The sequence below is a fragment of the Physella acuta genome, unplaced genomic scaffold (genome assembly GCF_028476545.2).
Source record: "Physella acuta isolate Inbredline_101_S28 unplaced genomic scaffold, ASM2847654v3 ptg002399l, whole genome shotgun sequence".
Taxonomy (NCBI): domain Eukaryota; kingdom Metazoa; phylum Mollusca; class Gastropoda; family Physidae; genus Physella; species Physella acuta.
Genome location: NW_026733888.1, coordinates 892 through 22,500, shown reverse-complemented (window position 1 = coordinate 22,500; position 21,609 = coordinate 892). Strand labels below are relative to the sequence as shown.

Below are 21,609 nucleotides of genomic sequence, written 5' to 3'. Positions count from 1 at the left end.
AAAAACAAACAAAAAGCAAACGAAAACAAAAACCTAACAACAAACCCAACCACAAACACCAATACCAACAAAAAAAAAAAAAAAACGAAAAAGCAAACGAAAACAAACCAAATCCAAACGCAAAACCAACCAAAAACACAAATACAAACCCAAACAAAAAAACACAAACAAAAACGAAAAAAGAAAGAACAAAAACGAACCAAATCAAAACGCAACCACTAACGCAAACCCACCTAAACACAAAGAAAACACTAACGCGAACATAAACGCCCGAGGCGGAATCACCTGTTTTAGCTTAATGAACGACTATAGTACCCCAACTTATTCATAGTCTTTTGCACTCACTTAAACGAACGCGCCTGTTTCAATTTGATGAACAATTTTAATACTCCAAGCTTATCCGTAAAATACCTACAACATTTGCACTTGATCAATCCCCGCTAATTATGTAATTATTTTTTTTTCCCAACACCAAAACAAAGTAATTAAAAAGTAAATTATTTTCGACTAATGCAATGGTTTTATAAAGGGAAGTAATTTTGTTTTCCTAATTTATCAAAGGGAAGTAAGTGCTATAGGACTAAATAAAGACATAATTAGAATTTTTGTAAAAGATGATATTTTTTTAAAACTTGTGTTGAATGAACATGCCGACAATTATTACTATAATTTGAAAAATGAAAATTATTTCCCAACACTTTCAATAGTAATTTTTAGCTCATAAATTTAGACAAATGCGCACGATAATTTTCTAACACTTAAATTCATACAATTCCAACGACAAACATATGCATTACATACAGAACTGAGCTTTATATATTAGATTAATTAAAGTAATGTCAGAAACATTCAAATTTTTTATTGTACTATAGTCTCAATCTATCAATATCATCATTTGTTACAACAAGTTGAACTTTTATGGCATTTAGAATGATATAGCAGCTTGTTATTTTTACACTTGCAGCGATTTGTTGTGCACTTAGTTGTGCAATTGCAGCGAGTGTAGCCTTGGCCCCCAGTCAATGATTGTGAAGATGCGATGGTTCGTAGTGATTTTTCCTCAGTGCCAACTGACGACAATAAGAGCAGTTTTTCGTGAAGAATTGAAAACTCACTACTAGCATACAGTTGTTTTAGAACACCATGTTCCGTTCCTAATTTGTAGAAACCGCCCTCGGCGCTCATGACAACTGCAATCACGCTTCGGGGATCACCGTGACCTCTGTCAACATCTGCAAAACGGATGCGTACATTGTCACCCACTTCACCATCTTTAAATTTTGTATTTGATGTTTTAAGCATCTTAGCACCTTGAGTTTGCAAGCCAGTATGAGCTGCTGATCTGTATTCCATGATGGCTTGTTTTTTGTGACACAATCTGCAGGTAATGTTCCCTCCGTACCGTTCGTCTGCTTCATTGGGTATTCCACAAATAGCATGGATATCGTTGCCACAGGATCCAAAAGAATGAGCTGCACTACAATGTTTTTCACAAACTATATAGAATCTGTTGGCCACATTATTGTCACGCAACTGGTCTGGACGTTCCGCCACGGCAGCAGATGTGTTAGCTGAGAATGTCGTTGCATTTATGGCAACCTCCATTTCTTGTTCAATGTTCTCAAGATCTTCCTCAGTAACTATTTTATCGAGAGCCCATATATGGAAACTAACATGGATTTACATTTTTTTCTTTTGACAGCCATCTGCTATGTCTGTCTCATGGTCTGACTGCCCTTTTGATCCATGTCGACTTGCATATAGAATGCTATACAAACAAGAGCTAAACAATACGTTACTCTCAATGAAAACGCACCCTGAATAATGAAAATGCGATCACAACTTAGTCTAGATAGAACATTGGCCAGGACATCCCGGCCAGTGCGCGCATTGGCCGGTCAATGTACAAAATACGCTGTCAAGTTTAAGCGCTTCGGACTTTGGCCAGTACGTCCCGGCCAGTGCGATCTTAGTGCTATGTTTTTCGGGCTTTGGCCAAGAGAGCCGGCCAATGCGCGGATTGGCCGGCCAATCCGGGGTTTGGCCGTACTTCGGGCTTTGACCGTAACATATATATTATATATATATATATATTTATTTATTTATTTATTTATTTATTTAATAATAAATATATAGTGTATGTATGAATGTGTGCTTTTATAAGTGTGTTAGTGCGTCTGTGAATTTTTATAAGCGTATGTGTATGTAAACGTTTTTCTATTTATATGTCAGCATATTCTTTTTCTAGGTGTGCTATCACTACATTTTGTGTAAGAGTAAAGGAATGACGTCTATCTTACTGCGGGGAGTACATACTTTCTTTGAAAAGCAAACTGCATATCTGGGTAAGCCCAAAGATTATGTATGAAGGTGGGGAGGCGACAAAGGTTGTCAACATTTAGGGGGGGGCTGTGGGGTTGGAATGCCGAGTCTAAAAATCGAAATACTAACCGTCAGAACAGTGTTGTATCCAGTTAAAATACTACAACAGTTGGGGGGGGGGGGGTTACACCAAATAGAATATGCAAAATATTTGTTGGGGGGGGGGGGGGGGGGGTTCGCACGTGCGTTAATATTTAAAACCCGAGATCCAACGCGACTAAATGTTGTAATTTTCTGGAAAAAGGCCAGAGCAGGGAAAACACAAAGCGTAAAACAACAGCTGCCTTTTAATTTGTTATTGGGTGGATAAAGGCAAAGGAAGCAAATATACCAAATCGACGGATGGAGCTATTACCTTACATCAGCAGGTTGAACTTCTGATGCACTTTATAGCGAGAACTGGGTCGGATGAGGCCTGATAGCTCTAAAATCAAACAACAGCTGCTTTGTTAAATTTTCTTGGATGGACAAAAGCTAGGGAAGCAAATCCCAAAAGAAAAGCAGGCCCAAATTGTAGTCAATGAACCATAATAATATGGCGCATAACATGTTTACACGTTATATTTAATTCTGTTGGAGGAAACATTATAAATTAAGCAAAAAAAATAAAAGCGAAGAAGAAGAGATCGGTATGGTATTGGCAAAAGAGAGGCAAATCTGTGTTAAGTCTGTAACTAGAGACCTAATAATGGACTGAAACTCCGGAGTTAATCGTTGAAGTGTCGAATCAAAATAATCTGAAGGTGCACTAAATTTCGTGTTGATCGTTTAAATAATGTTTTAAATTTTGCAGGCGGTATTTTCTTACTGATGGCTGGAGATGAAGTCATTGTATCAACATCACAATGTGGAGTCGTTGAAGACGGAATATCATCATATGTGGGCTTAGTGAACATTAGAAACACTCTAAAGTAAATGTGATGTTTTTGGCAGATTCTTCTCCAGGAAAGGTCACTTCAACGAACACACGATGAAACACACGGGGGAAGCGTCGTTTGAATGTGAATTTTGTGGGAAAGGATTCCGTTCTCAGAGGGTGCTGAAGTCACACAGTTGTATGAGAAGTTGTATGATTGTGAGGAGTGCGGCGGAGAATTCTGCCAGCCGTCCACACTCAGGAAACATAAGATGCATCGCACGGGAGAAAAACCCTTCGTGTGTGAGCACTGCTCCAATTCGTTCAGGTAAGTCATGCTTGACGCTCCACGAGAGGACCCACAAGGAGGATAAGCCATACACTTGGGATGATGACTGTGGCATGCGTTTGGCACAATCGGCGTTCACGAGGCGTCATAAAAAGATACACACAAGGATGCAGCTTAAAATCATAATTTCGTAAATGGGGCACAATCTATTCCTAATACTTTGTTGATTTAAAGTCAGTTGTATAAGAGTAAGAGATTTTTTTCCAGGTTTTTGAAAATTTTAATTATATTTCTTTCTTTAAATTTTTACTAACTTTGAATATTAAGTCATGATAACTCACTTATAAAATAAAGACTGTATCTTTCCTTTACGCCATTTTTCTAGGGTTGTTGTTTTACATACTAGTTTAACAGCTCCTATATTTAATATTATTTCTAAAAAATAAAGTTTTTTTTTTTCTTCTTTCATTTTTTGAGTGTTTGAGAACAGTCAGGAATTAAATTTCTTCTCTAATAACAGTAACATGTATCTCTTGGAGTGTGCATTAGGGTTGTCCACATTCTCTATATACTTACTTTTGTTTTAGCACAGCATTTCACACTATTGCTCATTTATTATGCTTTGATTTAATTTAAAAAAAAAAAATCCTTTTAATCAACATTGGAAATCTTCAATAATTTACAAATTGCTGGTCTTTTCTGAGTATAAATCTTTTTCAATTTTCTGCAATCATATTATTAGACATTATTTTATTATATAATTTTTAAAAACTTAAATTAAAACACAAAATACTGATAGATTTGTTTTAGGTAATTTAAAACATGGCAGTCCTCACATTCTTATTGTGTGAAAATAATGTTAATCTAACCACTTTTTCACCACCTGTGAACAAAACATTTTTTTTAAATTGCCACTGAAATAATGTTAGATAATAACTATAAAAGCCCTAATTTACTTTTAAGTCATTGAGGAAAAAATATTATTGAATCTACTTTTTCCCACTTTTGTTAAAAAAAGCTTGATATTTCATTGCGCAAGAATAGTCACAAGACGTTTGCTGAGTGAGTAAATGGTTCAGTGTCTTTTCTCATTTGACATTTAGCTGTTGATTTATATTACTTTAAATAAATTTAATTACAATTACGAGTGGGTTTTTTTTTTTTTAAAAAACCTATAAGTTGTTGTAACATAATAATTATATAAGAAAGTTGTAAGCATTGCTGTGATAAAATTTTGTGTTATAAATTGACAATTTTTTGTGTGTGTTTATTTTGTATGTGTTTTATGATAAGTCTGTTAAGCTGTACTGTAAACAGTGTTGACTAATATGTCAAATATGCTGTGAGGTCAGCCCCAGATAGATCATTCATTGTTTTCCTCATTGGATTAATATCAATTAGATGGTGTGGCCAAAGCGGTTGAGCGCTGGGCTGCTAACCCGAAAGTCTTGAGTTAGAATTTAGGTCCAAGTCAATAGAACGTCCCTGAGTCCACCCTGCTCAAATGGGTACCTAACTCATGTTAGGGCAAGTAAAGGTGTCTGGCCAAAGTGCTGACCACACCTTCTCTTCATGTGCCTATGTCAAGAAACATATTAACTCTACTTCATCTGCTAATGGATCACTAGGTCCAAGGAGCATTATGATAGATGAATCTTTAATTCATCTTTCATAAACTGAAGTATTGTTTTTAGCTTTCCTGTGAAATAGGTTCTTATATATAATTTATCATGTTTGTTAGTTGAGTCAAATAACTGATTATTTATTTAATTACAGATAGAGTAAATTTGTGGGGTTTTTTTTTTATAGTTGCTAAATGTCTATATGTCCTTTGATAGAAACAATTATTTGTTTTATTATCTATTTACATTTTTATTTCATTTTTTAATAATTGTTCTTAGGAGCATTTTGTTAATTTATTTTGGTGTTTTGTTGCTGAATAAAAATATATTGCTGCTTGAAAAATAAATGAACTTAAAGCTTGACTTTTTTTTCTTTCAATACCTGCTTTAAGGTGAAATTCTTGATTATCATGTTCGGATAAGCTCTGATGGAATTAGTTTATTAAAAGTTGTCTTTTTAGCACTTTTTATGTAGCTGTTTAAAAAAAAGAGAGATAAGCATGGGATTTAATAAGACGGATGGCAGAGTTTATACATTCCTTTGGCCACAGCATAATATGTAAACCTCCCATTTATAATATTTATTGTAAAAATGTAAGGCCTGTTACATTGCATGATTTTAAAAAAAACAATATTTTTAATCAATTTACCACTGCCTTGTTATATAAAATGTATTATACAATTACAATAATTACTATTAGGCTCAAAACAGTTTACCATAAAAGCCTAAATAAAAACACTTCAGCTTTGTAAGTTAAGAGTTGATTTCATGGCTAATAAGCAAGTAAAAAGTCGGTCATTTTCCTGAGATATGTTGGTTTATTAAGCCTTCATATTTCATGTACTGAAAATTAAAAGACTGTTATTAAAAAAAAACACACACACACACACACAACAAGAAAAAAAGACTTTCCTGTTTCAAAATTTGCAAGGAAATAAACAAAATCTTGGAGTACTAATTTTAATTGAAATGTCATTGCTGATATAATCAAGTTTTTTATTATCAAAGAATAGATCCACAATGCTTCATTTTTAGCGCCTTTGTTGATTTTTTATATAGGGAGGTAAATGTAAAAACAACTCACAACTGCATTATATTTAGTTGCCTCCCTGTCCAAGTTGTGTTTATTAACCTACTTTCATAATCATTAAACTGAAAATCGAAAGCAACGTAACTTAAAAAAAAAAAACACATACACATAACAAGAAAAAAAAAAATTTTCCTGTTTTAAAATTTACACGGAAATAATTTTAAAACCTTGGAGTACTAATCACTAATTTTACCTGGCTCACACAATTAAGGTTATTAATTATCATTGCATAGAAATTGAGAGATTCACAAGGCTAAAGGTTTTATTGCCATCGTTGATTTTTAAAGGGAGATAAACGCAAAACTGGATTTTATTTAGTTACCTCCCTCTAAATTACATTACGACGTTTCCAAATTAGGTTGATGTTTAAAGGGAGTTAAACACAAAATCATCTCAGACTGGTTTTATTTAGATACCTCCCTCTAAATCACATCACAGCTGTGGGGTACGAAACACCATCATAAGAGGCGGAATAAAAAATAAATATAACAGAATCTGCACAAGTAGAAAACGAATTTTTTTCCGTATGGTAAGAAAAAAGATGCATTTTGACACCACACAATGTGGCAGGTGAAGTAGAGCACAAATGTTCTATGACCTCAGCAGTGTGGTCAGTATTATGCCTAGCCACTTTGACTTTTCCTAACGCTAGAAAACGAATTTCAGGCGTTATTTCGCGTTTTAGAAAACTGTTGTAATAAATTGTAATAGGAATTGATTAAAATACGCTATGTCGACAGAGTTCAGACAAGATTTTGGAAAAAATATCGTATTTTAAGAAAAACTGCAATTTCGAGGTGGGGGGGGGGGGCGGGTTGTAGGCTCAGGTGTGACGTCATTTTAGGAGGCAGGTCTGGCTTTTGTGACATGTGTGACGGAAGGCAGGGGGGGGGGGGTAAAAATCGTCAACAAAGCGTGACGTCATTTATGGTCACCCCCCCCCCCCCCCCCGGCCTACATCCGTCATAAGTAGTAGCATCGCATTTAGGAAAAAATATTTTCTGATGTAAACTCAAATAAACAGCCTTAATTGTAAAAAACACTCTTGAAAATTCGAATAGAAAATATGTAATTCTAGCAGCTACATTTATTTGTAAATTGTTAAATGAGCAAAGGAATCTCAGTTGTCTCGTTTTGAGTTTCTTCCAGGCATCTCTTCACGCGCACGCACACACGTACATATAAACAGAATGCAAGCGGCCAAAACACGATCAGTTTCTTCCAGGCATCCCCCCCCCCCCGAAGAAAGTATACCGTACACCCCCCCCCCCCCCCCCCCCCACCCGAACGAAATGAAATTTTTATAGAAAATATATACTTTTAACAGTGTCCGTCCCCCGTCCCCCCAAAAAAAAGTCTACCCCCCCCCCCCCCCGAAAATTTCAAGTGCCCCCCTTCAATTTTGCAATTGAAAATAATTAGATTGTCCCACTTTATTAGCTTTATTAGAATGGGACGGAGTGGTTTAGCGGTAGAGAGCTGGACTGCTAACCCGTAAGTCTCGAGTTCGAATCCGGGTTAATGTCAGTAGCCCGTCCCTGAGTCCACCCAACTCTGATGGGTACCTAACTCACGTTAGGGAAAGTAAAAGCGGCTGGGCATTGTGCTGACCTAACTATCTCTTCATATGCCTAGGTCAGGTTTGAAAGGGAAACTTTACTTTATTAGCTTCTTAACTATTGAGCTAAGCCTAAAATAAAACAAACATAAAAACAGCTAAAAAATAAATGCTTATCCTAATGTATTTTATGATCAGTATCGCTTTTAAAATCGTGGATACAAGTAGTATGAACCAAAAGATAATATTTAGTTTACAGAAATAATTTTATTGCTGATTTCCTTATGGAGAATTGACAAAATTCTATAAATCAATGTAACAACAACACATGTTTCACAAATTTAAAATGTGAAATAATTCATACTTAACATAAAAAAAATACCTATGAAAATAAAACTTACAAATAAATATACACCCGTTATCACTAACAAGTACAGCATACATTAAAATTATTTTCAGCATTTGACCATTAATATTAAACATTCTCACAAAGAATAATGCAAATAAAACATCATACGTCGCATTTGTGAAACAGTTTTTTTTTCAACGTAAGTAATCAATTGAAAAAAATTAGATCACATACTAGCAGAACAATGTACTACAAGTTCGATTCTCCCAACCACACACAAAAGAAGTAAATTTTTGTGCAAATTCACATTTGACACGTAACATTTTTTTAAATGCCAGTATGTGATGAAAAATAAGTTTTAAGATTGAATATTGAAAAGTAAGTTTTAAGATTGAATATTATTTTTTTCGCTCCTTAGCATCTAAAAATGTTAATGTTTTCAAGGGAAACAAATCAAACATAAGTTCCAGAACCATTTTTAAATTTAAATAAAATACATAAAAAATAATTAAAACAAACAAAGTTATTTGTCATTGCAATCTTTTTTAAGATCTTTTAATTTGCAATAGCATCTTAGTCTAGAATGTACGGTTTATATATTATAAGAAACTTATTTTATTCTAATTTAAGCACTAAAACCTTCTACCTTTATTAATTACATTTGTTATGAATAAAAATTATTTTACAATAGCTTCATTTTAAAGTGAATATAGAGCTTTCTTTACTGTTTTCCGTTCTCCTAAACAAAAAGATACAATTCTAACTTTAAAACATTTGATTGATTAAAAATGTGTTGATACTTGTTTAGATCAAAACCTCATGAAGACGAGTAAAACTCTTAAAATGAAACAAACTCTTCACATTGTGTTTAGGTGTGCAAACGCGATGAAGTAAATTCAGAAAGAAAATCGGGCTGAAATCGGAGTCGACTGGTGATATGGTTCTTAATACGAAAGACAAATAATAATCAATTGTGTTGAAGTAAATCCCCTCATAAATTAAAATTAATTAAGAAGACAAATCGCTGACTTAAGTTTGTCATTGTTCAGTTTATCCATGTCCAGTTTGTCATTGTCGAGTTTGTCATTGTCTAGTTTGGCATGTCCAGCTTCTGATTGTCTAGATTGTCATTGTCCAGTTTGTCATGTCCAGTTTCTGATTGTGCAGTTTGTCATTGTCCAGTTTATCATTGTCAAGTTTGTCATTGCCATATTTGTCATTGTTCAGATTGTCACTGTCCAGTTTGTCATTGTCCAGTTTGTAATTGTCCAGTTTGTCATTGTCCAGTTTGTAATTGTCCAGTTTGTCATTGTTCTGTTTATCATTGTCCAGTTTGTAATTGTCGAGTTTCTCATTGTCCAGTTTGTCATTGTCCAATTTGTCATTGTCCAGTTTGTCATTGTTCTGTTTATCATTGTCCAGTTTTGTCACTGTCCAGTTTGTTATTGTCCAGTTTGTTATTGTCCAATTTGTCATTGTCCAATTTGTCATTGTCCAGTTTGTCTTTGTCCTGTTTCTCATTGTCAAATTTCTCTTCGCCATTTAGTCATTGTAATTTTCTAACTGTCCTGATTCTCATTGTCGAATTTATCTTTACACCGTTTGAAATCATCTGTTTGGTCAGCTACTGCGAACATATCTCAAATACCGCATTCAACTACAATGTTAAACAGTATAAGCGTCATTCTAGTGCCCACTACCTTCAATGAGAAACTCGCGCTTTGTGTTGACATTCGGCGTCCCTAGCAACGTTAAAATTTCCAGAGGATACATTCACAGGCCAAAATGGTCATCTAGTCACATCCGTTTCCGCTGAAGTTGTTAGTACCGTTGTACCCGCTGTGTATCTGGTTGTACCACAGACCCCACTTCCGGCCCATGATGTAGACGGTGGCGCCGCTCGACCCGGGGCAGGTGGGGGCGTTGTAGGTGTACGTGGCGTAGGGGTGCCCGGGGGAGGACTCGCCCCTTTCTTCACGAATCGCCCACACCCCCAGGGAGATGTACTTGATGCAACCGTGAGGGTGGGACACGATGACAGTGAGCTTGTCATCCGGGGTGTCGAACTTCTTGCACACCTTGGCGTGCAGCGGCGGGTACCTGGACCAGTTCTTCCTCATCCGGTCTAGCAGTTCTAAATCGTGGGTCACGCATGACAGGTGACACCGGTCGTCCGTGACGTCCGCGCGCTCCATATCAACACCTTCCATAATAATCTCCGGGCTTTGAATAGAGTTAAACCCGAACCGACATACAGCATGGAGAGCTTCATCCTTATCGTACACGACATGCACAGCCGTAATAACCCGGATCAACCCCCACTCTTTTTTCGGGGTGGGTGAGTTCTTACACGAACTGCACACGCACGAGCGGTTGTCCTTTTCCGTGTACCTCCACACCGTCCCCACCCTCCCGGTACCTGTCCGACATTTCGTCTGGCCCCTCTCTTCGCTGTACGGATACGGACGTGTCGTCCCCTCGTAGTAGACTGGTCTCTTATTACTGGTATAGGACACGTCGACTCTTACTGTTAAAAACGAGATGACCTGGATCAGCTGGAAAAGTTCATGGTCGCGATATCTACTGGGGAGGTGGTTCAGTGTAAACGTCTCCGCAGCGATGTAGCCGTTGTGGCTTTTGTGGCAGCCGAAGACAAATCGGATGAAACCCCCTTCTGCCGCAGGGCCAGAGGAGACCTCGTGCACCCCTGGGGATGAAAACAGTAATTCATTGATGTAACAATGTGTTAAATTACTTAAACACAGGCGTGGTCAAGACGGTAAAGCTCATGGTGGCTAACCCGAAAAGTCTCGAGTTCGAACCCTCGGGTAGATGAGGCTCGTTAGCTGGGGACAGCCACTCTTCTAGGAGAGACAACTCCAAAATCAAACAACTGCTGCCTTGTAGTTTGTTCTTGGTAGGACAAAGGCTATGGAAGCAAATCCAAAAATAAAAGAAGACTGAAATCGGAATCAATGGCCTTAATGGCGGATAACCGGTTGAAACGTATACTTAATTGTGTTGGAGGGGATCCCTTCCACACTAAAATTAAGAATGAAAAAGAAGATTTAACCTTGGTATTTTATTATTATAAACAGCATAAACGACACGTCTTGTCTCTGGCTCTGTCTGTAGTTAACTAACACACAGGTAAACACTGAGTATACAAGGGACGTAACTACAATATACCCAATACAAGGGACGTAATAATTAGTAACACGATAAACTGATGATAGCGCTTAGATCGTAGATTCCAAGGCTCTACCTATACGAAAAGAGTAGACGTTACTCCAGTATTACAAAGTTCTATTTAAAATCCCGTGTATTGTCTACAACAGGAACTAAATTCAAGGGTTTTAATCTTTGTATAAAAGCTAAAAAATAACGTAAAATGTACTTTGATGACGATATGGATGTATAAAAGATCTAGTAGCGTTTCTCTTTAGACTGATAGATGCATTACGTTTTTCGACCTCAGCATTTGAAGGGATAAAGTGCTCAGCAATAGCGTAGCGAGGTCGGGTGTCACCCGATGCGGCACTTAATGGTGTCACCCCCCAGAGGCGTAGCGACCCTACCCGGGGACAAACTTTCAAGTTTTCGATTTGCGCCCCCCCCCTCAAACTTTTGATTTGCACCCCCCCCCCCCCCCTCAAGTTTTCGATTTGCAGCCCCCCTCCTCAAACTTTCGATTTGCACCCCCCCCCCCCCTCAAGTTTTTCTCTATATATTTTGCTATTTTTTGCCTTGGTGTCACCCCCCTAAATGGTGTCACCAGGTGCGGTCCGCACCTGCAACCCCCCCCCCCTCGCTACGCCCCTGGTGCTCAGCACCATGCCCAGACGCTTTTAAAATTCCCCAACTCAAGTCAGGTACCCATCAGAGCTGGGTGGATTCAGGGACGTCTTACTTTTACAAGTCCGGACTGAGATCCGAGTTCGAGACTTTCGGGCTAGAAACAAGACAGACACTCTACCATTCGACCACTCCGTCCCATGCACTGGTGTAAACATCTTTGAAACATTAAAACTATCTACATACCAACAATATTTTACTATCGTGCTATGTTACATGTTACACAATAGAGATAACATTACCAATAACTTACCTATAAAAGGTCCGAGATATATAATTTTATTATCATCCTCTTCATTAGCGTTCTTTTTATCACGCCTTGTAATTTCTGAAATTAAATTTTCATTAAACGAAGTTAAGATTGCGTGCATATACGGGGGGGGGGGGTTAATGCCACTTGAAATGTGTATGTGAGTTATTCTATCCGGCTGGTGGCAATAAATTCTGTGATAGTCGGGTGTTTATTTTTAGATCTGGTGACCCAAATGAGTTAGAAATCGTCCATTTACCCGACATTCATGAACGGCAAGTTAAAACTCAACTCTTCTTCTTAATCCCATTCGTGCCCAAGTAGAGTTCATCTGATTCATTGACCTCTCGGCATATGAAGTGATAATGTGGTCAACACTATGCCCAGTCGCCTTTGTTTCCCTATCGTAAGTTAGGTACCCATCAGAGCTGGGTGGACCCAGGGACGTTTCACTGATTTGAACCCGGATTCGAACTCGCGACTCGGTTTAGCAGTCTAGCTCTCTACCGCTAGGCCACGCCGTCCCCACCTCCATCTACCCCCCCCCCCCTAAAAACGAAAAAAAAACTCTTAGTACGATCAGTATTTGAACACAGGACGCATGTTGTTGTTTTGTTGTTGTTTTTTTTTTTTTGGGACAATGGACCTGCGCCTGTAGATAAAGTGTACAGAACACATTATAGTAAAGCTAGTTAAATTTGAGATTTTAAAAAATGTTACCCATGATTGAGAGCTTGCTAGTATTCACTTTGGATTTCTCCTAGGTCTGAAAAAGAGGAAAAATAATTTATTGACTATTTGTGGTCAAGTCGGTAAAGCTCATGGTTGCCAAACCGAAAAGTGTCGAGCTCGAAACCTCGGGCAGATGAGCCACTCTTCTAGCGGAGACAACTCCAAAAATCAATCAACTGCTGCCTTGTAGCTTGTTCTTGGTTGGACAAAGGCTATGGAAGAAAATCTAAAAAGAAATACAGGCTGAAACACGTATCCTTTATTGTGTTAGAGGCGTGGTCGAGTCGGCAAAAAGATCACGTTGATAAATTTGAAAATAAGTCTCGAGTTCAAACCCACTGGCAGATAAATCTCCATCACTTTCAACACTTATCAAGAACGAAGAAGAAGATAATATTTTTGTATTTCTAAAATTGGGATGGCTGTTTTATTTATATATATCTATATTTTTATATAATTATTTTTACACGACTTCGTCTTCTAAAAAAAAAATAAAGTACATACTAAATAGGTTTTTTTCAGAAATGCTAACATCAATAAACAAAACAACAATTTGTTATATTTACATAGTTGATTGAACGTTTTCATTCATTTCAACAATGATTTATTTATTTATTTTTACAAAAACGCGTCGTTTAAAAATTTAAGCCCTCTTCAGCATTTGCTTATCCCCTTTATCTAATGTATCCAGATTTCAAACGTTCAACTGTGTTATTAATAGCTTTTTAAACATTATGTAATTAATTATAAATATTTTAACGCAATCTCTACATTTATCATTTAGTTAACTAAATGAAAAAAAAAAAAACTTGCCTTGCAAATGACATCAAGAATAAGCAACCACTTTGGATTTCCAAATCTGTATTAACAGAGCCTTATTCAATGTTCCCTAACTCGAAACGTCGTACCCAATTAAATCCGGGATTCCACTATTTATAGCCGAGGAAATGTCTATTTATGACTTTGACCCGTCTTCGTTGGCTCGTCGTATTGTGCCGGCTAGTTATTAAAAAAAAGGCATAATTTGAGAGATGGCCTTGACCTACGTACTGCTCAACAACATCAACACCACCATCAGTGATCTCCCCTACATGGGGCGCGAGTTGGTTGCTGAGGTGTAAACTGCAGCAGATGTAGAGGTGGGGCGGGGAGGATTGAGTGGGGTGTAATTCTAGACCTGGGCTGAACACTTTCTCAATTCACGCGCACACACACTGTTTAGCCAACACATACACACACACACACACTTAACCAACACACACACACACGCTTTAACCAACACATACACACTTTAACCAACACATACACACACTTTAATCAACACGCACACACACACACTTTAACCAACACATACACACACACACACTTTAACCAACACACACACACACCCAGCACTTTAACCAACACGCACACACACATTTTAACCAACACATACACACACTTTAATCAACACGCACACACACACTTTAACCAACACATACACACACACACACTTTAACCAACACACACACACACACACACTTTAATCAACACACACGCACACACACACGTTAACCAACACATACACACACACTGTTTAGCCAACACACACACACACACCACACTATACACACATCCTTAAGTCAATACAAATGAGCGATACGGTCCATTACCCATAAAAAAGACGAGTGAGGCTGTATTTCAGATGGAGTAGAGACGGGTTCACGAGTCACCTGAATGTTTTATATTTTCCTGCTACGGTATTAGGTTAGGGGTCATCTATTTATGACGTCCACACGCGGGGAAGGAGGGGTGGGGGGGGGGGATCCGACATTACTAAAGAAAACAGAAGGGACAGAGAAGTAAGGGGACAATTTACAACCTGATAATGTGATAGAGTTGTCTGTGTTTGTATTTATGATCCTTATGCTGTCTATGTGTGTGTGGATGTGTGTTTGACAGAGAGACAAGATAGTGTATGTGTTTATGTGTGCGTGTGTGTGAGAGAGATAGAGTGTGCATGTGTAAGAGAGATTGTGTGTGTGAGTGTGTATTTGTGGGTATGTGTGTGTGCTTGATTGTGTGCTTGTGTTTGTAGAAGTGGTCACACTCTCACGAGACATGACATCACCACCACATCCGTCAACAAGTCTCCCATTCAAGTGTTTCTAACACTACGCGAGTCACGTCAACAAACTAGCCACTATGAAAGTTACGTTAAGTGTTACGATGTCATTGAAAAGTTACGCCGCTGATTATAAAACTTGATACGGTGTCTGCTACAGTAACTCAATGGGGGTTAGGGGTGGGGGGGGTGGGGGACTCGTGACTCTTAGCAAACTCGTGACTGTAACATTTTGTAAAGTGAGAAAGTGTAATTTAATTAAGTTAATAAGTTAAAATTCAGTTTTATTTTTAAAAATGACTATATAAAATGAGAAAGTAATGTCACGTGCATTGTCAACTAATTCTGAACGATTCTCACCCCCCCCACACACACACACACACACACATCACCCCAGGGGCCTAAAAATGCCTTTTATTTATGGTGTCATCCATAAATTACGTCACGCTTTTTTGACGATTTTTACCTCCCCCCTCCCCTCTGTCACACATCGTCACAAAAAACCAACCCCCCCTCCTAAAATGACGTCACACCTCAGCATACACCCCCCCCCCCCCTCAAAATCGCTGTTGAATTTTTTTTTTAAAACCATCGATATTTTTCCAAAGTCTGAAACTCTGTCAAAATACAGTATTTTAATAAATTCCTATTAAAATTTATTAAAACAGTTTTCTAAAACGCGAAAAAGCGTCTAAAATTCGTTTTCTAAACATTGTTTTTTATAATGCAAAAGTGTGACGTCGCACCATCGTAACCCCCCTCCCCCACATCACACACCGTCACAAAAATTACGGATCCCCCTCCCCCCTACGAGTGTGACGTCTTTTTATGGACGACCCCCCCCCCCCCCCATGGACGGTCCCTTGAAAACATAAACTAACTCTCCACACATAAATTTCACGAAGTGTAAATTTTAGTGTAATTGCGTCTCTTAATTTTCTTCCAAAGATATCAGCTTTATCGTTTCTATATGCCTATCTTTATCTCATCGTTTAAAACAACAGTAGGCCTACTTCGGAATCTTAAATCAATACAGCATTTCTTCATTACTTCCCTTGAAAAACCCCTCAGCCTTCACGAACGAAAACAAAGTGTTTAACTGTTTTCCGTGCCACCGTGTTAAATCAGTTGTACGAAAGTTATCGGCGTGCGAGATAAGCTCCACATATTATTGTTGAATTATGTTCTAATTACTTTTCCAGCATACACACATTTTCCTATACAGAGGAGTAGCGAGGGGGGGGGGGGCGAGGGTGCGGACCGCACCGTGTGACAACCATTTAGGGGGGGGGGGGGGGGGGGGGTGACACCAAGGCAAAAAATAGTAAAATATATAGAGAAAAATTTGAAGGGGGGGAGGAGTGCAAATCGAAAGGTTTGAGGGGGGGGGGGTGCAAATTAAAATTTCGAGGGGGGGGGGTGGCTAATCGAAAATTGAAAGTTTGTCCCCGGGAAGAGTCGCTACGCCTTTGGGAGGGGTGGGTGGGATGACACCATTAAGTGCCGCACCGGGTGACACCCGACCTCGCTACGCCAGTGTTCCTATACCATCCCCATCCGCCCCAAAACTTTGTCCTAAATTATCATACAAGGCTTAAATAACCACGCACCCATTTCTCGCTCTAAAGTGGCGACGTCATTTATATGTCTGTGATTTCGATTAAAATTTTGAGTTTATATTTTAAAATGTTAAAATATTATGGGAGCCCACTTGCAAAAATCTACTGATCCTTTGAAACGTATTTCTTAGGGGTTATGGGGGAGGGGACTTTCGGCTAGGGGGAGACACTGGTAAAAGTGTATATTTTCTAGATAAATTATATTTTGTTGGGGGAGGGGGGGGTACAGACTTTTTTCTGCGGGGGAACACTTGAAATTTTAGGGGGGGGGCGGACTAAAATTTTAGGTGGGGGGGGGGGGGGGCGGACACTGTTAAAAGTATATATTTTCTATATAAATTCCATCATTTCGTTCGGGTGGGCGGTAGACTGTCTTCGAGGGGGGGGGGGGGGGGGTGGGCTGTGCCTACCAGTGAAACTATAAGCTACTTCTGAGAAGAATTTTTTTTTAATTACCGATTCTCTTATCTTCATGTTGCTAGAATTACTTACATAGCCTTATATAACAAAAGATAATGTGGTTAGTCTGGTCACCGTTCATGTTTTTGTTGTAGTTTATAAAAGGGGTCATCCATATATGACGTCACGCTTTTTTGACGATTTTTACCTCACCCCCCTCCCCTCCACACGTCGACACAAAAAACCAGACCCCCCCCCCCCCCCCGCCCCGTAAATGACGTCACACCATCCGTCTACAACCCCCCCCCCTCAAAATTGCAGTTGAATTTTCCTTAAAACATCGATATTTTTTTTTTTAATCTTGTCAGAAACTCAGTCAACATACAGTATTTTGATCAACCTATTACAATTTATTAAAACCGTTTTCTAAAACGCGATAAAACGACTAAAACTGATTTCTAGCTTTGCTTTTTTACACTGCAAAAAAGTGACGTCACACCATCTGAACTCCCACCACTCATCACACACCGTCTCAAAATTACGGACACCCCCCTCCCCCCCCCCCCCCTACGAGTGTGACGTGAAGTATGGACGACCCCTATTATCACATTCAAAATAAATTACAACTGTGATGGTCCGGTCATATATTTTGAAATAGCCTACCACTGCGCAGTAAGGCGTTTTTTTTTTTAAACTAACGCCACAAATTTTTTTAAAGAGTAGTTTTTGTGCCAGACTGATTTAACCCTACATCCGACCAACCCTTAAGACTGGATTATTTTTTTATGACCTCAAAACGTGGCTCGACCAAGGAAACGGGAATTCCGCAAATTTATTTATAGTACACAAACATTTCCTAGAAATATATTCGTTACTGCAATGAGGATACGAATAGGGCTAGTTGTGGACAATGACAAGGCTTATCTTAGTTAGTTGGACAATGGGCCCGCCGTCTTTAGTCAAGGCTTGTTATAGTGAGGTGGACAATGGGCCCACCGTCTGTAGTCAAGGCTTATCATAGTTAGGTGACAATGGGCCCACCGTCTTTAGTCAAGGCTTGTTATAGTGAGGTGGACAATGGGCCCACCGTCTGTAGTCTAGGCTTATCATAGTTAGGTGGACATTGGGCCCACCGTCTTTAGTAAAGCCTTAGATAGGTGGATATGGGACCACCGTCTTGAGTCAAGGCTTAGTTAGGTGGAAAATGGGCCCACCGTCTGTAGTCAAGACTTAGTTAGGTGGACAATGGGCCACCGTCTGTAGTCTAGGCTTAGTTAGGTGGACAATGGGCCCGCCGTCGCTAGTCAAGGCTTAGTTAGGTGGAAAATGGGCCCACCGTCTGTAGTCAAGACTTAGTTTGGTGGACAATGGGCCCACCGTCTGTAGTCTAGGCTTAGTTAGGTGGACAATGGGCCCGCCGTCGCTAGTCAAGGCTTATCGTAGTTAGGTGGACAATGGGCCCACCGTCTGTAGTCTAGGCTTATCATAGTTAGGTGGACAATGGGCCCACCGTCTTTAGTCAAGGCTTATCATAAGTGGACAATGGGCCCATCGTCCCTAGTGAAGGCTTATCATAGTAAGGTGGACAATGGGCCCACCGTCTTTAGACAAGGCTTATCATAGTTAGGTGGACAATGGGCCCACCGTCTTTAGACAAGGCTTATCATAGTTAGGTGGACAATGGGCCCACCGTCCCTAGTCAAGGCTTATCATAGTTAGGTGGACAATGGGCCCACCGTCTTTAGACAAGGCTTATCATAGTTAGGTGGACAATGGGCCCACCGTCTTTAGACAAGGCTTATCATAGTTAGGTGGACAATGGGCCCACCGTCTTTAGACAAGGCTTATCATAGTTAGGTGGACAATGGGCCCACCGTCTTTAGACAAGGCTTATCATAGTTAGCTGGACAATGGGCCCACCGTCTTTAGACAAGGCTTATCATAGTTAGGTGGACAATGGGCCCACCGTCTTTAGACAAGGCTTATCATAGTTAGGTGGACAATGGGCCCACCGTCTTTAGACAAGGCTTATCATAGTTAGGTGGACAATGGGCCCACCGTCTTTAGACAAGGCTTATCATAGTTAGGTGGACAATGGGCCCACCGTCTTTAGACAAGGCTTATCATAGTTAGGTGGAAAATGGGCCCACCGTCTTTAGACACGGCTTATCATAGTTAGGTGGACAATGGGCCCCCGGTCTTAAAGCCTATCAGAGCTTGGTTTGGTGGACGGCAAAGCTTGAGCTAAAGAGTATGAACAGTGTTTCTTTCAGACTTTTTTCTTCGAGGGGGGGGGACACTTGAAATTTCCGGGGACCGGGGCTGACACTGATAAAAGTATATATTTTCAAAATAAATTATATTTCGTATAAATCAATAGGGGGGGTCTGAAAGAAACTCTGCTTACGTGTCTAGACTATTCTTATATTGGCATTGAGACACGATAACAAACTCATTCCAAATTCTAAGCTAAAATTTATTTATAACGTTATGTGGGTTTTTTCTTGTTTGTTTGTTTGTTTTTTTTTTTTGTTTTTTTTTTTTTAAGCACAAACTAGGGAACAAAACAAAGTAATTATTTTACAAATCTTGTTGTTGAAAAATCCCACCCAAAGCATATGTTACCAAGCTGTCCACCCCACTGTTTACGTCTGGTTTCACGCGCATGTCACTCGTGGTCGGGACTTGTGTGTGGCGCTTCACTTATGCTCAAAAGTTGTAATAAACAACCAGCACGTGTCTCGGGTAATGGGAATCGATAAATGTTTTGTTTCGTGATGGGTGGAGGTAGGTGAAGGGTGTAACACATATACACACACACACACACACACACATATATATATATATATATATATATATATATATATATATATATAATATATATATATATATATCAAGGCCTATATATATATATATATATATATATATATATATATATGCATGTATATGTATGTAAATATATATATATATATATATATATATATATAATTTATATATTATATTTATACATATATGAGTTAAGTTGGGTTCGGAGGCTCAAGGATTTCTTATTTACATCTTAGGTGCAGTTACCAAGAATTTCGAAACCGCTTCGTTGTTACGTAGGGTACGAAAAATATGCTGCATCACCTGCATAAGCCTACTTTTTTATTTGCAGTTCCATTGAATTCGATGCCCCTATACAACCCAACCCCTTCCCCCCAACCCCACCAAAGCTCTGCCCCCTGCAACGAAATTCAAAACTCTAGAAGCGCAAAATCATGAACGCGTGTTTATTTGGGTCATGGTTTTAAAGTTTGATCATCCGGGGTATTCCCGATATTGTTTTCCTTGTACTCAGGTACGTGCTGTTATAACCTTGATGAGGTCGTTTGTAAATTATGAACTACTAGCTCAAAGCAGCAGGCTGAACCATTGAACCGTTGCATTACCAGAGGCGTAGCTAGGGTAGTGTGGGGTGAGCGGCCGCCCCATGCGCTGTCCTCAGGGGGATGCGGCCAGTGGCGTAGACAGGGGGGGTTATGGGGGTTATAACCCCACCCCCCCCCCCCCCCCCACACACACATAGACCCCTCGGTATATATAAAAAGTATGAAAAAGTATAAAAAGTATGAGGGGGGTGCAAATCGAAAGTTTTAGGGGGTGTGCAAATCGAAAGGTCGTTCCGGGTAAAATTGAAAACCCCCCTTTCCTTGAGACGATCCTGGCTACGCCACTGGATGCGGCGAATACACAGAAATTATTTTTTTTTTAATAGCTCGGTTTTTGTTACGTAAGCTAGAGTTGAATATATAAAAGATAAGTGATATCAAATAGTGTGTAATTTTTTTTACACTAGAAAGTATTGCACTCATATGCATAATATAATATCAACCGCATATACAATTATGTACAATTGATGAATCAAAATATTCTTTCCAATCATTTCATTTGAGCATGTTAAGCTCCCGAAAGAGCCGTTAAAAATTGCACGAGCCGACCAGTGAAGGTCGTCTGTGCGGGGTATTGGGAATAGTTTTTCAACTAGCAATAACCACGCCTCGGTAAAACCTCATTGGCTATGGTACCGCCACTGCGCAAAGATACAGAGAAATCATTCACCATAAACATTTCTGTCAGATCACTATGGTTCAACGTGTTTAAATAAATCATTTAATAAATTTTTGTTTTAGTGGAATATAAGAAAATAATAGCATATAATATAATGTATTAATAAATTACTTTTTATTATTAGAATATATTTGCGTTTATATATTATTTTGATGCAAAAACTGTCATTTGAATGAAATATGAGACAATTTGGTAAACGAATACAAGGGAAATTAACGTTACATAAAACGTAGTTATGTCCCATTGTTTTAAAAATGTAGCCTCTATTAAACCCCCAGATATTGTGTATATGTGTGTCATTTAAGAATGGAATAAAGAGAAAAGACTTCCATATTTTGTTAAGATTGTATCAGCGTATTAACCAAAAGGCTGTCTTAGTGTAGTATTGTAAAC

General features: G+C 38.8%; 2 protein-coding genes and 1 non-coding gene across 3 annotated transcripts in view; 1 reads left to right on the top strand and 2 right to left on the bottom strand.

Annotated features, from left to right (window-relative positions):
• LOC131933199 (uncharacterized) overlaps positions 1–3,635 on the top strand; it is a 6,745-nt gene extending 3,110 nt beyond the window's left edge. Inside the window, exons 7-8 of the mRNA XM_059289994.1 lie at positions 2,249–2,345; positions 3,176–3,635. Coding sequence (XP_059145977.1) covers positions 2,249–2,345; positions 3,176–3,297 — 219 coding nt within the window. The 3' untranslated portion in view covers positions 3,298–3,635. The remainder of the gene's footprint in view (positions 1–2,248; positions 2,346–3,175) is intronic.
• A 4,368-nt stretch (positions 3,636–8,003) lies between these two features.
• LOC131933200 (uncharacterized) lies at positions 8,004–13,190 on the bottom strand. Its single transcript, XM_059289995.1, has 3 exons — positions 12,973–13,190; positions 12,256–12,330; positions 8,004–10,854 (listed from the first exon to the last, which is right to left on the bottom strand). The coding sequence occupies exons 1-3, from the start codon at positions 12,974–12,976 to the stop codon at positions 9,941–9,943; spliced, it is 993 nt and encodes a 330-aa protein (XP_059145978.1). The 5' UTR covers positions 12,977–13,190; the 3' UTR covers positions 8,004–9,940.
• Positions 13,191–21,050: 7,860 nt separating this feature from the next.
• On the bottom strand, positions 21,051–21,190 carry LOC131933201 (U4 spliceosomal RNA). Its single transcript, XR_009384878.1, has one exon. It is a non-coding gene; the product is annotated as a U4 spliceosomal RNA (small nuclear RNA).
• Between the last annotated feature and the right edge of the window lie 419 nt (positions 21,191–21,609).